This window comes from Thunnus maccoyii, chromosome 4, assembly GCF_910596095.1.
Source record: "Thunnus maccoyii chromosome 4, fThuMac1.1, whole genome shotgun sequence".
In the NCBI taxonomy this organism is placed as follows: Eukaryota; Metazoa; Chordata; class Actinopteri; order Scombriformes; family Scombridae; genus Thunnus; species Thunnus maccoyii.
The window spans coordinates 7,572,562-7,587,084 of NC_056536.1; the positions used below are offsets into that span (position 1 = coordinate 7,572,562).

The following is a 14,523-nucleotide window of genomic DNA, read 5'->3' on the forward strand; positions in this document are numbered from 1 at the left end:
TCAGTGCAGTGTGCGGGCTGAGCCAGGGAACGAACAAGTGAGTGAGTGAGCGATGTTGATGAGAGTTAAAACCATAAGCATGACAGCTAACCTAGCCAAGTTGGTACTCTGCCAGAGCACTGTGTGTGTGTGTGTGTGTATGTATATGTGTGCACCAGCAGGGGCAAAAGCCAGACTAATTGGCCAGTGGGTTTGGTCTGTCTTCCATATAACACCGGAAGAGACAGTTTGGGTATCTCTGCTACCAGGGATCTTAAATATTGACACCCACGCTGATGCAGGACGTGAGTCACAGATTTGAATGATATCCACTGTAACTATTTGTACTGGCTTTAAATTATGGCCAAATTCACATTATGACAAATCCATAAAAATAACTATTAAGTTAAAACTTAATGAAGTCCAAAGTCTGTGATATTGATCTGACTAAAAATAGCAAAAGTACAAATAACATTCCGGTAGAGTTCTACCAGATGTGTGCTTCTGACTGATGGGGTATTCCTGCCTTTGTGTCTTCCTGTCTTGCAACCCGAATGTTGAAATTCCCCCTCAGGCCTCAATGAGATGATAAACAAAAAAATAAAAATAAAAAAATCACAGGAAGACAGTAAAAACTTTCACCACAAGGCCTTCTTCTGTGTGTGTGCTGTGGTGTGCTGCAGAGAGAGATGAGCCCAGAAGCAGCTGTTGACAATGTACAATGCTCGTCTGAAGAATGTGAATGCATTTTTGTGCATATGGTAAACTCTGTTTAGGCTGAGGAGTGCTGCAGATATAGAAAGAGCAGGGGACATGGTGCCTTTGGGAATTGTGTCTGCGCCTTTTTATCAGCAGGATGAATGACAGAGCTGCGTTTGAGGGAAGCTCAACCACAGAGGGCAGAAACGGAGGGAAGGATTGAAGATCTGTAATAAAGCTCTGTGTTGGTTAGTTCACAGGAGATTTTTCCATTGTTGATCTCTCCAAATCTCATCTCAGCTCATGTCTTCCTGCTTTGTTTATTTACTCAGGTTTATTTTTGTCCAGCTCTCCAGCTTTCAGCCCTTGTTTTGCTTCGGAGGAGGATAAAGATGGGTGGCTGCAGTTTTCTGTGTGTGTTTTTTATGTATGTATATGTGCTTCGGCCCTCCATGTATACATGCACCTATGAAACCCTCTGTGCAAGCAGCAACATGTGTGCATTCTTGTTTGTGTCTTCCATCTGCGCAGCTTTATGGATATATCTGAGCATGTGTGTGTTGTCAGTGTAGTCATAACTGTTGACCCCCAGCTCCATAACAGGGAATTGCATCCCACTCGGTCATTAAAGCTTGACCGCAGGGACCCATGTGACCTGCGATATCTTCGACCTCCCTCTCAGCTGCTTGGAGCGAGAACGAAATGCAGACAGACAGAGACCCCTTTCTTTCCTTTTGGGGTCAAAAGAAAGTGTGGGAACAAGAAACAAAAGAATGAGAGGGGGAAACATGCTGAACAGTGAGAAAAAAAATTTGAAAAAGAAAGAAAACACAGATAAACGCTTTGGTAGCTGGCCTCACATACAGAAAAGCACTAAAAGTGTGATTATAAGTCCAGAGGATAGAAGTGTTTCACCCATAGGTGTTGGTTTTGCTTAGTCGTGGCCTTGAAGTCCCCTTGTTTTAGGCTGGGTGCTTTCTGGTTTTCTCATGAAGTCCACCTTGTGATGATTAAGAGGCATTAGACATGTGGGGTGCATTTGAAGGATAGTTATATGGCTAAGCCAGGTAACTCTCAAAACTGCCATAAAATGATTCCTGCAGGTTTGTGCAAAAGAGAGACCATCTGCATTTTTGACTTGCAGACATACATAAAAAAAGATTTTTTTTTAAGTTAGTCTTAACATTAAGACGTTGCTGTCAACCTTCACATTGCCAAGCAAACTTCAGCCATTTCCATGGATGCGTGGGGTTCACAAAAGATAATATATGGATGAAACTTCTGATGCCTTGCTAGACTTGTGAAGCCAGGGCTCAAAACATAGATAGTTAATTGCAAGAGCGTGATAAACAGTGCAGTGCTAACTAATACAAAAATCCTCCCTGACTGTGCTTATTACCCACATGAGAACAACTTCCCAAACGAAGGCTCTTTGAGTGACATTCCAGTACAGCTGCAGTCAGCGAGCATGTAAGAAAGTGGGATTTCTATCATCTTGTGAGATCCAAATTGTTCCCCTAAAGGCCTCTTTACACTGTGGGATTTTTGGCTGTCTGAGACAAAAGCAGACAATCGTGAGAGAAACGTGGTGGAATCTTTGGCCGTCAATCCGAAATGGTCCTAGATCACACTGTGAGACATATTCATCAATTTCCTTCTGACAGAGAACCAAATATGTCACGAATTAAAGACCAAATTCTCACAATGTGTCTGCTGCTACAACCCATGTCTACAAACCCTCAAAATATGACATGAAATGATGTAGAACAGGGGTTTTTTTCAAAGTCTGAGACCGTGGGCCCCCTCACCCTTCTTTAGCTTAGTCTTGCTCAATTCCTGGATGCCTGTGGGATCATGATTAAGTTATTTGATCCCACAGACACTCAAGAGTTGAGCCAAGATAGCCTAATATTGCTGTTTGACATAACTTCAGACTACACCAAATACATAAAACCAGTCTGTCCTGAGGCATTTATTAGTTTCTGACTCTGGAAAAGTGTGAAAAACAGTAAAATTCCCTATAACTATTATATCTCTTTAACCAAATCACACAGATTAAGGCTACTCTACATGATCTAATAACTAATGTCATATATTTTCACTTCCATCCACTGAGCCTCCCGTGAAACTGTTTGGATCCCCCCTAGGGAGGCCAGCCTCTGATGTAGAATACACTGGCTGGTGCGACATTTCATATGTGCAATTTTTTAATAAAGTTTAGGGGAAAAAAATACAAACACGTACCCACAAACCAAAACAATTGTGACAGGACAAAAAAGAACTTTGGGGGACTCTGACAGAGGAAAAAGCTGTCCTCATTTTGCTGCCTTTTCAATACATAAGAGCGACACAGATGGATGATGAACTGCCAGCGTGCCTCTGCCCTCATATACACTTGTCCGTTTACATCGCAGTGTTACGATTCACCACGCATTTGTCACACAATTTCACAGCCCTAAATTGATATCGTACAGTCTGACACGGTTTGCCACCAAGATTTAATTCGACCCATCTCGCACAGTATGACAAGCAGTAAACATACACACAATCATCGTTGTCGCACTGTCTGAAAGTCCTCTTACTTTGAAAAACAGAATGCTACACATGGTGGGGCAAGAGCAAAGGTAGTATTTTCCACCCACTTACAATCATAGGGATTTAGTCAACAGGTATGTGAAATTAAACAGAGCATGTGATTGCCGAGCACTTCAATTTGAACAAATTGGTATGAAAAAAACCTTCCTGCTGCTTCTTTAGCTCCCTTTTAAAATGATTTCAATTGGCTCAGACAGCTTTTAACATACATTCCTTTCACCGTTCATCTATTTGGAATTTGAGGCATGACAGGAAACAGGTGTAAGAAATAAAGATATCTACCAGATTGCTTACACTCTTTACAAGCATGAGTCATGTTGCCTTAAGTGTAGTATAGGGTTCTCTGAAGGCGTAGTTAGTATCTTTGGTACATTAACCAGAACCCATGTTTGAGAGGAGGCAGCTGTTATTATAACATGTCTTAACATTCAAGCAGTCCGACCGGTCAAATGAGCACGGCAGTAGCTGGTGAGCTTGCTTTGTCCTTTATTTTTGTAATCTGTACTACTAGTGGTGTCTGTTGTCTGTTGGTGCTTCATTGATGCTGACATACCTGTTGCATCACCTTTGTTCTCTCAATCAGAGAAAGAATTGGACATAAGACATCACTGTGCCTTTTTCACCGCAGTCTCTCTGATGATGTCGACGATGAAAGCACACGAGGTCACGGCCAGCATCGGCTCTCATTGCCGATTGGTTACAGTTTTCATCAGTGGGCTCTGACTGGCTCCCCCAAGGGAGTTTAAGGAATGGAGAGGCTATTAGGACTAAGGCTAACCATCAAAGGAAGTGCTGCATGAGTGTTGTGTTCATATGTAACCAAGGAGCAGATATGGTTCAACCAGGGTTGGCACTGCTACCTATATGTTCACAGATGTACTGACTATCATGTCTTAGTACCTGCTCTCAGTGCAGCTATCAATTCTTGCTGCAAGGATGTAGGACGCAATATGAAGCTAGTCAGTCAGCAGGCGGTTAGCTTAGATTAGCATTGGCCAGAAGCAAGAATACAGCAAGCCTGTCTCAGTGCAAAGCTTAATATGCACCTACCAACAGATGTTACTAACCAAGATGTTATATGTGTGTCATCCGTACAAAAACATAAAACGGAACAATGAGAAGTTGTGGTTTTACAGGGAGTGCTGGAACTTTTCCTTTGCCAGGCCAGCTAAGCACTTAATTAACAAGCTAACATTACTGTGAGTCAGTTGTGTTTTTAAAAGTCAGCAACAGCCTCACCTTTATACTCAATATTTCCATTTATGCTGTCCAATCCAACATGCTTCCACAAATTACGTTTCAGACAGCTCATCTTTTTATTCATCATAATCCGTATTCTCACACATACGCTGAATCACTCTCAAACACACTGTCGCAGGCCCCCACAAACATTGTACTCACATACCCGTTTCCATACTAATAACATACCAAGGCTGCTACCTCACCCCCTAGTTATCCCTCCCTGAGCCCACAGCTCTTAAGCCATGCATTTAGGAGAGAGCTGTGCATTATCCATTAGCTATGCTCCTTCTGGCTTTGATGGATCAAAGAGCATGTAAAGAGCTGGAGGAGCAAGGGCCGTTGCAGCAAAACAAAATGAACAGAGAGGAAGAGGACAGAGGGCTGGCAGAGGAAAGAAATGGGGGGGGAATACAGAAAGGTGGGAGGGGTGGGGTGTTATGGGGGTCAGGGCTCTGAGTGTCGCCAGCTGGACCCACCTGAGAGGAGGCAGCGAAGGGGAAGGGAGGGGCAGTGTTTTATTGAGAGAGAAGGAGAGGCTAAAGGAAACATGTGCAGGATAGAATGTGCAGAGAAGAAGAAGAATACCAAAACAGAGGAAAGATGCATATTGATATGAGTCATTTTTTATCATATTTGTTATGCTGAAGTATACTATTACTTCTCTCAAGCTAGTTTAGTGTTTACTTTGCCATTTTTGAAGATCATTTCAGGCATGTAACCAACACTTGTATCCACAGCAAGTTAAAACAAGCTAGCTGTGGTGGGTCTTTGTCTATTTCAGGGATATTTGGTTACTGATGGACAGGAAGGATCAAACCTGTGACCTTCTAGTTTTAAGACACTTCAAGACCAGCACCATGAAGACGTAAGAGCAACAGTGGAGGTTCAAAAGAAAGGCTGAAAACAAGGTTGGAAGTGGGAAAGGTGAGAGGAAGGCAAACAGGAAGGGTTTTTGTTAGAAACAGATTAGAGAAGAAAAGGAAGGGGAGAAAGAGGAAGGAAGTATCAGGAAGAAAATGAGAAGAAGAGTGGAAGAGAGAAAATAGAGAAGGAGAGGATAAACAAAGGAAGAGAAGGGGTGATTAGGAGAAATTAGAGTGATGGACAAAACAAGAAGGAAGAGGTTAAAAGTAGAGGGAGAGGGGAAGAGGTAAGAAAGGTAGGGAAAGTACAGAGGAAGAGAGACAAGAGAGATAAGGACAAAAAGAAGAAGGAGGAAGTAGAAAGTACAAAATTTGATATAACAGCAGAGTAGAAAAAGCCCATGAGAGAAAGCAAATGCAGAGAGAGAAGTGAAGAGGGATGCAAAATGGAGGGACAGATGGAAGAAATGGGGGAGAAATTAAGTAACAACTAGAGAATAGACAAGATGAGGGGGAAAGGAGGCAAGAGGGATAGAAAGAGAGGGAAAGAGAGAAATGGGTGGAGGTCTATTAGCAGGAAGTTTGTGCGTAAATGTTGGCCTGGGGAGATGGAATCTGGTGTGGTGTGTTTGTTCTGGCTTAGCAGCCGCCCTCTGCAGGCCCCTTCACTGGGCACCGGGAGAGAGAGAAGAGGAATTAACAGAGGAGAGGGAAAGATTAGAAATGAGAGAAATCATTTCTTATATTTGATACATGCAGGATAAAAGGTGAATAAAGGGTGAAACTGGTGAACCAGGACCCGGGTAAAGCTTGATCCGTGCTGCAGGGTACACGGTCAAAACTGGGTAACTGTAGTCATAACAACTTGAAATTCGAAACAATGTGGACTATACTTGGCTCTTTCCAGTATTGGCTGAGTGAAGAGAAACTGGAACCAGTGGGTGACTCCAGAAGGTTTTGATTTTTCTTTTTAGAAGCTAGATGGATTGCTGCATTTTCCAACAATACCACCAAATTTCATCATGAGTTCTGTGGCATAGCTTTCATTGAACATCAAGCCCCACGAAGCAAGAATGAGGCGTTTGCAGACCCGGTAACAAATAGTACTTACCAAACCTCCCACTTTTCCCAGGACTCTCCCGATTTACATTGTCCTCTCTTGGTGATCTCCTTGGTCATCAATTCTTCAGTAATTCCACTTGTACGCAGCACACTCACTGAAAAATATACTTCTTTTATCATCACAGGCCCTAAAGTATGTATACAGTTTTAAATATCCTGATTAAGTGATGTAGATCTTACAGACTGAGAAAAGATGTAAAGCTCTGAAAGAAAAAAGTTGGCCGATATGGGTTGAACTTGATGTTCAAATGAAAGGATAAAAAGTGATAGTAATGTTCTGTGAACAAAATACCTTGATGAATGATGAAGGTGAAGTTACGGCGCTGCATTTTTGTGGTTATGCAACATCACTAGACTGATACGGTAGGTGAATCTTCTCCTGGCTTGAGTGTATTTAAGGTGTTTAATTAGAGGGAAGCCAAAGATAAGGAGCATTGGGTGGAGGGAAAGTAAGACACTAAAGGAAGTAAGATAAATGGATGGAAAAATGCTGAGAAGACTCAGTTGACTTTGATTTTGAATTAAGATGGCAAGAGGTTAAAGTGATTCTGAGGGCTTGACTATGAAGATGATGTGAATCATATGGTCTAGCCTTCACATTCACCAGATCTCAACAAAACCTCACTAAGACACTTAGTAAGTTGTTTTGTTGTTGATTTTTCCGTTAGATTGTCACCCAACTAGAGCTGAAGGTTTTTCCCTGATTCATAAAACAATGTTCATTGTAAATATCTGATGTTATTCTTTCATATTGGTAGAACCTTTTAAAAGTACAATATCTGTACTTGTGGTAAAACATGACATGAACCATACAGAATTGTATGATCCTCTGTTTTTCAGCATATCCTCTCACCAGTTTCACATCAGAATGGTTGTATGAGAGCTGACCTGATGTTGTTGCTGTTTTCAGTGGCAGGGAACAAATATGCTTTGCATGCAGTAATTTCAACATGTTAGGTTTGTGGTTTGAGGAATGAGAGCATTGTTCTTGGGCGTTTAGTAAAGTTCAGGCGTCTTCTGGGCTTGATGCTCCACGTGTTGAATGCTGCTCTGCAATGAGCCGTACTGCTCTGATTTGGGATAGAGGTGCATGTCTGATAAAAACCTGCACTCAGCTTCCCTCACTTATATAAAAAAATATTTTGTCACAGCTGAACTGAAAGCCAAAGATGGAAAATCCAGTTTTATTACTGAAATATTGTGAATTTAAAGTCATTTTCTATGACAGTTGCATAAAAAGTTAATGAGGTTTGGAGAAGGCGCCTATGTGTCAGTACATATGATAATCTACAGTATGTGAATGCATGCACGCACAAATAAACAAGCACATACTTGCTCTGAAGTCCTGGTGTTCAACCCTAAACCCAACTATAGATGTGCTGCATATTCAGTTTCTCCAAAAACAACAGTGTCCTTCAAGAAGACACTCAACACCCATCTGCTCACTGTTACAAGCTGCTCTGCACAAAGATTTCGACTAAATGCCTGAAAGATGGAAAGGCTGGCAGTTATGCTGGCTCTTCCCAGAATGACACAGACGACAGTAGAAGAGAAAAAGACATATCTTTCCTCGGAATGGAGGAGTCAAAGATTAAAGAGAGGGAAAGAGGTTTTTGATGAACAGGAAGGAGGTAATTCATGCCATGGTTGTTCAAAACTGAGTCGTTAAGCAGAATGACAGAAGTAGGATACAGGATGTAAAGTTCTGCAAGGGCCTCGTAATCAGGTCATGCAACATTTAAGGAGCATGAACCCAATTGAAAGACATGTTTTTATCACGGCAGATGAGTTTCTTATGTCGCTGCAGTCAAACTCACTGTCTTTTTAAACAGGGACTTTTAGACTTACTCTGATCCAGTCAGAGAGAATTAATAGAAATCAGAGCCTGACCCAGCCCAAACCTATCTGGTCATGAATTAGGTTGCGGATAAAAAAAAAACCACAACACAGATTTGAGATTAATTTTCCTGCAGAGATGGAAAAAAAACATGAATTCTCAGTCTGAGTCATACAGGAATAGTGTCCAGTTAGTCATCTGATAACCGATTCTCAACCTTTGACTCCAGCCACACAAGACCTGTCTCGATTTAGCTCGTTATCTGTACCTCCGTCTTCCTGTTGATGTCTTTAGTTACGTATGAGCAACAATAAGTGACTAAGCTTGATGCTCAAGAAAGAAGGAAAGAAAGATCAACGCAACCTCTACAACAACACACACACACACTGCGGTGACACACCCCCAGGTTCAGGGCCTGTGTAACTTCCTTTTTGTGCACAATGAGATATACACAAGCCCTTGCCCTTTTCCTGTATCCAAATAAACAGTCCCAAAAAGGGCTATGTTGCGGGAACACTGCTTTGTATTTGTGTGTGTGTGTGTGTGTGCGTGTGTCCGAGTGTTGCGTGAGTTACGTAAGCATGACTGTGGCCCTTAGCCTCCTTCATTAGGGCTGCTGTTCAGCTCCTGCTTCCTTTGGTCACAGTTCAATGACCTGTAGGCCCATAACAGACATGGGAATCGGATGTGTCATTCTCAGTATGTATATGTTTCTGTCTCAGCGCTCCTCCAGCTGTGTGTTTGGCTTCACATCTGCGCATACTTTACATTTTGTTAACATGCTCTCAAACGTCAGCTGTAGTTGTATTTATTTGGCACTTGAGTGCATCGAAGTAGTTTGGCGGACACTGTTTGTGTTCAATCCGTCATTAATGGAGCTCTTAAAAAATGTCGTTCTCTCTATGCATGTAAACTTTAAATACCTGTTTGCACAGAAGGAGGATTTTGTTTCCCGTCACTCACATTTTTAGTGCATTATGAAGAGAAAAACCTGTTTCATTGTCCTCTAATTGTTTAAAGGATAAAAATGATTAGCTACAGTACTCTATTTGTCAGATTTTGTGGATATTTTGGCCTTGTAGTATGAGTGCATTTTGGGAAATTTGCTGACTTGCTTTCTTGCCAAGCATTAAATGACATCATAGATACACTCATACTTGTTTATTAGATATGAAGTGACAGCCAGGAGACGGTTAGCTTTGCTTAGTATAAAGACTGGAAGTAAGGGGATATAGCTAGCCTTCTCTATTCATAGATAAAAAGAAAGAGCAGACCAATGAACACCTCTAAAGCTCACAAATAGTTTTTTTATTTGTGGATTTTTTGGTCTTTATCTTACTGTCTGAGGAAGCATTTGCTCTTAATCATCTCCGAGCGGTGACCCTGCCCTTTGTCCTGAAGCAAAAAGGATGTTTCTTTTTTTTTTTTTTTTCTTTTTTTAAATGTGTTTGTGCAAGTGTGATTCCGTCCTGTATTCAGATGTGGCTGTCTTTGTGTGTTCCAGGTGACCTCGGCGTGCATCCCAGCTCCCTCCAATGATCTGGTAAGTCTCCTTCGTTTACTCATATCTTTTCCTCAAAAGACTAGTTTCTCCCTCTTTGTCTATCCTTAGTTACAAGGTATGGCTTTCCAAAACCACCGTATGGTTTCCTCCTGCTGAATTCCTTTTGGGAAGTCGAGCCCTCAGCCCAGTTTGAGCTCGGTTCATTCCTGGAGCACTGCAGGATTCCAGTCCTGAAGAAAAAAAAATGTTGATGTTGCTGTAGGAAGTAGTGATGTTTATCCATCAGAGAGTCTGTTTGTTTAATTAACTCTCCTTTCCTTCCTCTGTATCCTCCTCCTCTTCTCTCCTCCTTTTCTCCTTTATCCTTCTTCCTCTCTCTCACCTCTTTTCAACCTCTTCCCTTTACCCTACTTCCTCTTATCAATCATTCTTTTTGTTCCTCATCCTTCTTTCTCCCCCCCCCCGCCTGCCTCCTTTCTTTAAAATCCCCCTCTCCTATCTTCCGTCTTCCCTTTTTCCTTTATGTTTTCACCCCTCTTTCTTTGCATCCAGCAGCGTAGAGGGACCGCTCCTTCTCGACACATCCAACACCTGGTGAGCACACTTTAACCTCCGTCTTCTCTGCCGGGCTTCCTCATGCTCACCCTTATACCTTATCCCTGCAGCTTCCTTTTTCCTCTGTATTTCCCCCCATAGTGTCATGTTATCTGTCTTGGAAATTTCCCAAACTGTCAGGGTTGAACTATTTGCGGCTTCATTGAATTTGATTTAGCGTATACTAAACAAACCAAAGTGAGAACAATGCCAGATACAATATGAGTCACTGTGAAAATAAGGAACAATCCCTTAAGACAAGTTTGTCAAGGATTTGTCCCCTCAGGAGCTTGAATGCATGCTGCAGATTTAATGACTGCCTACTAAATCATGAGATATCTATGTTGTTATTTTAGCCTGACGACGGCACGAAAATATCGTAGCGTCACAAATGGAAAGGGTTCACGTGAAGGTGCTTGGGGGCACAAGGGGCAACAAACAAACAAGACAAGTGATGAAGCATTTTTGTTTGTTTCATTTGAGTGAATTTGTGTCTGGTATCCAGTTTTTATGATACATCCGTGGTTGCCATCTCAGCTAACATTTGCTAATTAGCACTAAATACAAACGCCACTTGCATAACTAACAAGATCGCTCCAATACTAATGCAGAATTTATTCCGAAACCAAAATGTCATGTTAAGGACAAGCTCAACTTGCCTCTTTTGCAGTTTTAACTCGCAGTTTTCATTTGCACAACAGAAACTAACTAGAAACACGCATGAAAGGAAACATTGAGTGGACGGGGTTTAAAAGAAAGAGCTTGGGATCCCCTGGTCGGACAAAAATACTGTATGTCAAAAATCATTTTGGGGCCCCCTCTCTTATCCTGTAAAATATTTATATGTAAAATATTCTGACGACTCATCTTGAACTCGTTAACCCTGCCCAACATGTAAACCAACACTCTACTGTTAGCTAGTGAGCAGTAGTAGCTAGCAGAGAGATATCATGGGTCAGAGACTTTGTTTACATTTTCAAAAGAGTATGTTTTCATCCTCATCATCCTCTTCCTGATCAAAGCAGGTGAGGCAGGTGTGGGTGGAGGCCTTGTCAGATGCTCTGACTTCCATTTCACTGTGACCTGACGGCGGTGTCGGAGGAAAGCTGCGTTGGACCGATGGATAGCCTGACTGGCCAGCTGACTGATTATTAATTATTAATTATTATTAACTGCATTTTGTTTTTTCCACAGGGGTCCACCAAGTCTCTGACCTATACCAAACAGAGAAACACCCTACCAAGGTAAAAGTCATCCCATTCATTTTATGTACAACAAAAGATGTTATTGAAGCTGCTTTCTTCCAAAGAGTAATTTTCTGTAGGACTCATTCAATACAAATAATGTCTGTGGGTTTCCACGTCAGCACTGCTCTACACTCTAATCAGTGTCCTCTTTGTCTCTGCCTTCTTTCACTTGTTCCTCAGACTAATCACCATCTCTCCTTCATTCTTACCGCAAGGTTTACTGTCAACCATGTGATGGAGCAAGTTGGCTTTTGATCTGACCCACATGTCACACTCAGTATCCAGTTTCTCTCTTTTCCTTTTTTCCTTCCTCTCTTTCTCTTTGTCCGTCCAGCCAGGGGTTTCATTGAACTGTTTGAAGGAGCACATTCATGTCGAGCTGCCACAAACAACCTGTAGTAACGCTCACATCTTGACCCATGTCCACCTCTCTCTCTCTCTCTCTCTCTCTCTCTGTGTGTCTCCTCTGCATGACCACCCGACCCCTGTTCTGTTCCTCCAGGAGCTTCAGTGTGGACCGTGTGATGGAGAGAGTGATGGAGCGCCATTACGACTTTGACCTGACTTACATCACAGAGAGGATCATCTCTGTCTTCTTCCCCCCAAAGCTGGAAGAGCAGCGATACCGGATCAACCTGAAGGAGGTGGCAGCCATGCTCAAGTCCAAACATCAAGACAAATTCCTGGTGAGGGAACAAATATACAGTAGTACAGTACAGTACAATAATTATAGTGGCTTTCACAAGAAGTCACATAGTTTGTTTGTGGTATTTCGTGCAGCTGTGATCTTGCCTCCCTCCTCAGAGTATTTGGTTGACTTCAGCTCCAGATGCTTCTTGCACAATAGACAACAATATAGTCACAGAAAATTTGAAGCCACAAAATACAATTAGAAACCTGAATATTAGCGGTCTATTTGTTTTGTTTTTTGTCACACCCATGACAAAATATCTGAAATGATAACCGGCTGGATACACTGTATGGGTGGATGAGATGCAGTGATATTAAACTTCTTTTCTGTTCCAGCTCTTGAATCTCTCCGAAAGGCGCCACGATATCACCCGATTAAATCCAAAGGTATAACTTCTTCTCGTAATTCTCGTAACTTGGTGTTGAGAATTCAGTTTGCAGCCTTTAATTAAATCTCCTGAAATCACATGATCCTTTCCTCTGTCTCTGTCCACCAACAGGTTCATGACTTTGGCTGGCCCGACCTCCACGCCCCACCGCTGGATAAGATCTGTGCCATATGTAAGGCCATGGAGACATGGCTGACCTCTGACCCCCAGCACGTGGTGGTCCTGCACTGCAAGGTCAGAGTTCAGGGGGCCGCCGGGGTTTTTCAGACGGAAGCCCGTCTGTTTCCCAGGCTCTAAAACGAGCAGATGTATCAGAATATAGTAATGAGCACATTTTGGAGGATGTAGCAAAACGGCAAAATGATGTAGTATTGCAAGTTTTTAGAGAATATTGTGAGCAGTTTAAAAACATGATTCATGTCATTACTCTTGAAACAGACCTGTTAATCAATAACATTACCACTGATATTCCTATTGCTGTAAAGCAGCATTAATAAGCATTTATTAATGAATTAGCATGAATGCAGTTGGTTGGATTACCAACCCACCATATTATTAATTATTATATAAAGAAAAATGATAAACACTGGTCAAAGGGATTTTTCACAAGCAGGTTACCCAACATTTTTTTTCATTGACAGCTTATATTCACAACTTATAAAAACTTCCTCTTGCTTGTACAATATTAATGCAGGAGAAGTGTGTCAGCGACCAGTTTCTCAGCCAAAGCTAATGGAGAGCTCAAGGCACATTGAACGCCATTTAAAATGCAATAAATTTGCCTAATTATTACAGGTAAAACATAACTTTAATAAAGTTTCAGAGTTCACCATATAATTCAATAAACGTTTTATAAAAATAAACATCCACACTGTAATGCATCATTTAGTGATCATTTATGTCAACTCAAAATTAACTTTTCCCAGCTGCCAAACAGTGACCAGCTAACACTGAGGGCGACCGAGCTCCCACGGCTTGTCTGGATGTTTTATTTATTGGTTTTGGTCAGGAGAATTTAAATACTAAAACCAGACTACTTCTGTGGTCTGCTGACTTTCCAGGACATTCCAGCTACAGGCAACTCTTTCCCAGCTGCAGATCACGCCAGAGACGGGAATAAACAAGTTTATGTCAATGAAGAATCTTCCATTTAGAGACGCACTCTGCTAAACAAGCTTTAATTTGTGCTCACTGTGTGGAGTTGCAGCCTGTTTACTGGTATCTGGAGGGGTCACATTAGGAATTTGAAGCTGGAATGTCTTTGGAATGTGTCAGGAAGTGCGGAGCACCCGGTGTGAGAAAAAAAAAAAAACCACAGGGAGCTTTTTAATTTGAACTCACACTGCCTGTCCACATCCCTCTATGTCCCTGCCTAGTCTCCATCTCTCTTGCTCTCTCGCTTTCTGTCTATCTTCCTGTCTCTCTATCAAAAATCCCCCCCCCCCCCCGCAGTCAAAACTGTCAGGTCTTGAAAACTGTGAAAATCAGCTGTCTCCATACAAACCACAGTGCCTGGGGATGAAATCAGCACATTACGACTTCATGGTCTTACACCACTTTGCTGTTGTTCTGTCTCCCTCCTACAGGGCAACAAAGGTAAAACAGGCGTGATCATTGCAGCCTACATGCACTACAGCAAGATCTCTGCAGGGTGAGTGTGTGTGTGTGTGTGTATGTGTGTGTGTGTGTGTGTATGAAGCGTCCAAAGCCACAGTTTGACATTTTCCTTTTCATCAGAATATCTGCACATGGAAGACATTAA

At 42.0% G+C, this 14,523-nt stretch overlaps 1 protein-coding gene across 6 annotated transcripts in view; it reads left to right on the plus strand.

Moving 5' to 3' along the window:
• The window catches only part of tns2a (tensin 2a), a 55,185-nt gene that overhangs the window by 22,921 nt on the left and 17,741 nt on the right, over positions 1 to 14,523 (plus strand). For 4 of the 6 annotated variants that reach the window (XM_042408874.1, XM_042408876.1, XM_042408879.1 and 1 more), the window contains exons 4-10: positions 9,842 to 9,880; positions 10,394 to 10,435; positions 11,630 to 11,679; positions 12,185 to 12,368; positions 12,709 to 12,759; positions 12,873 to 12,995; positions 14,348 to 14,412. In XM_042408874.1, the coding sequence (XP_042264808.1) occupies positions 9,842 to 9,880; positions 10,394 to 10,435; positions 11,630 to 11,679; positions 12,185 to 12,368; positions 12,709 to 12,759; positions 12,873 to 12,995; positions 14,348 to 14,412 (554 nt within the window). The remainder of the gene's footprint in view (positions 1 to 9,841; positions 9,881 to 10,393; positions 10,436 to 11,629; positions 11,680 to 12,184; positions 12,369 to 12,708; positions 12,760 to 12,872; positions 12,996 to 14,347; positions 14,413 to 14,523) is intronic. The other 2 variants (XM_042408875.1, XM_042408878.1) reach the window with 2 other exon arrangements.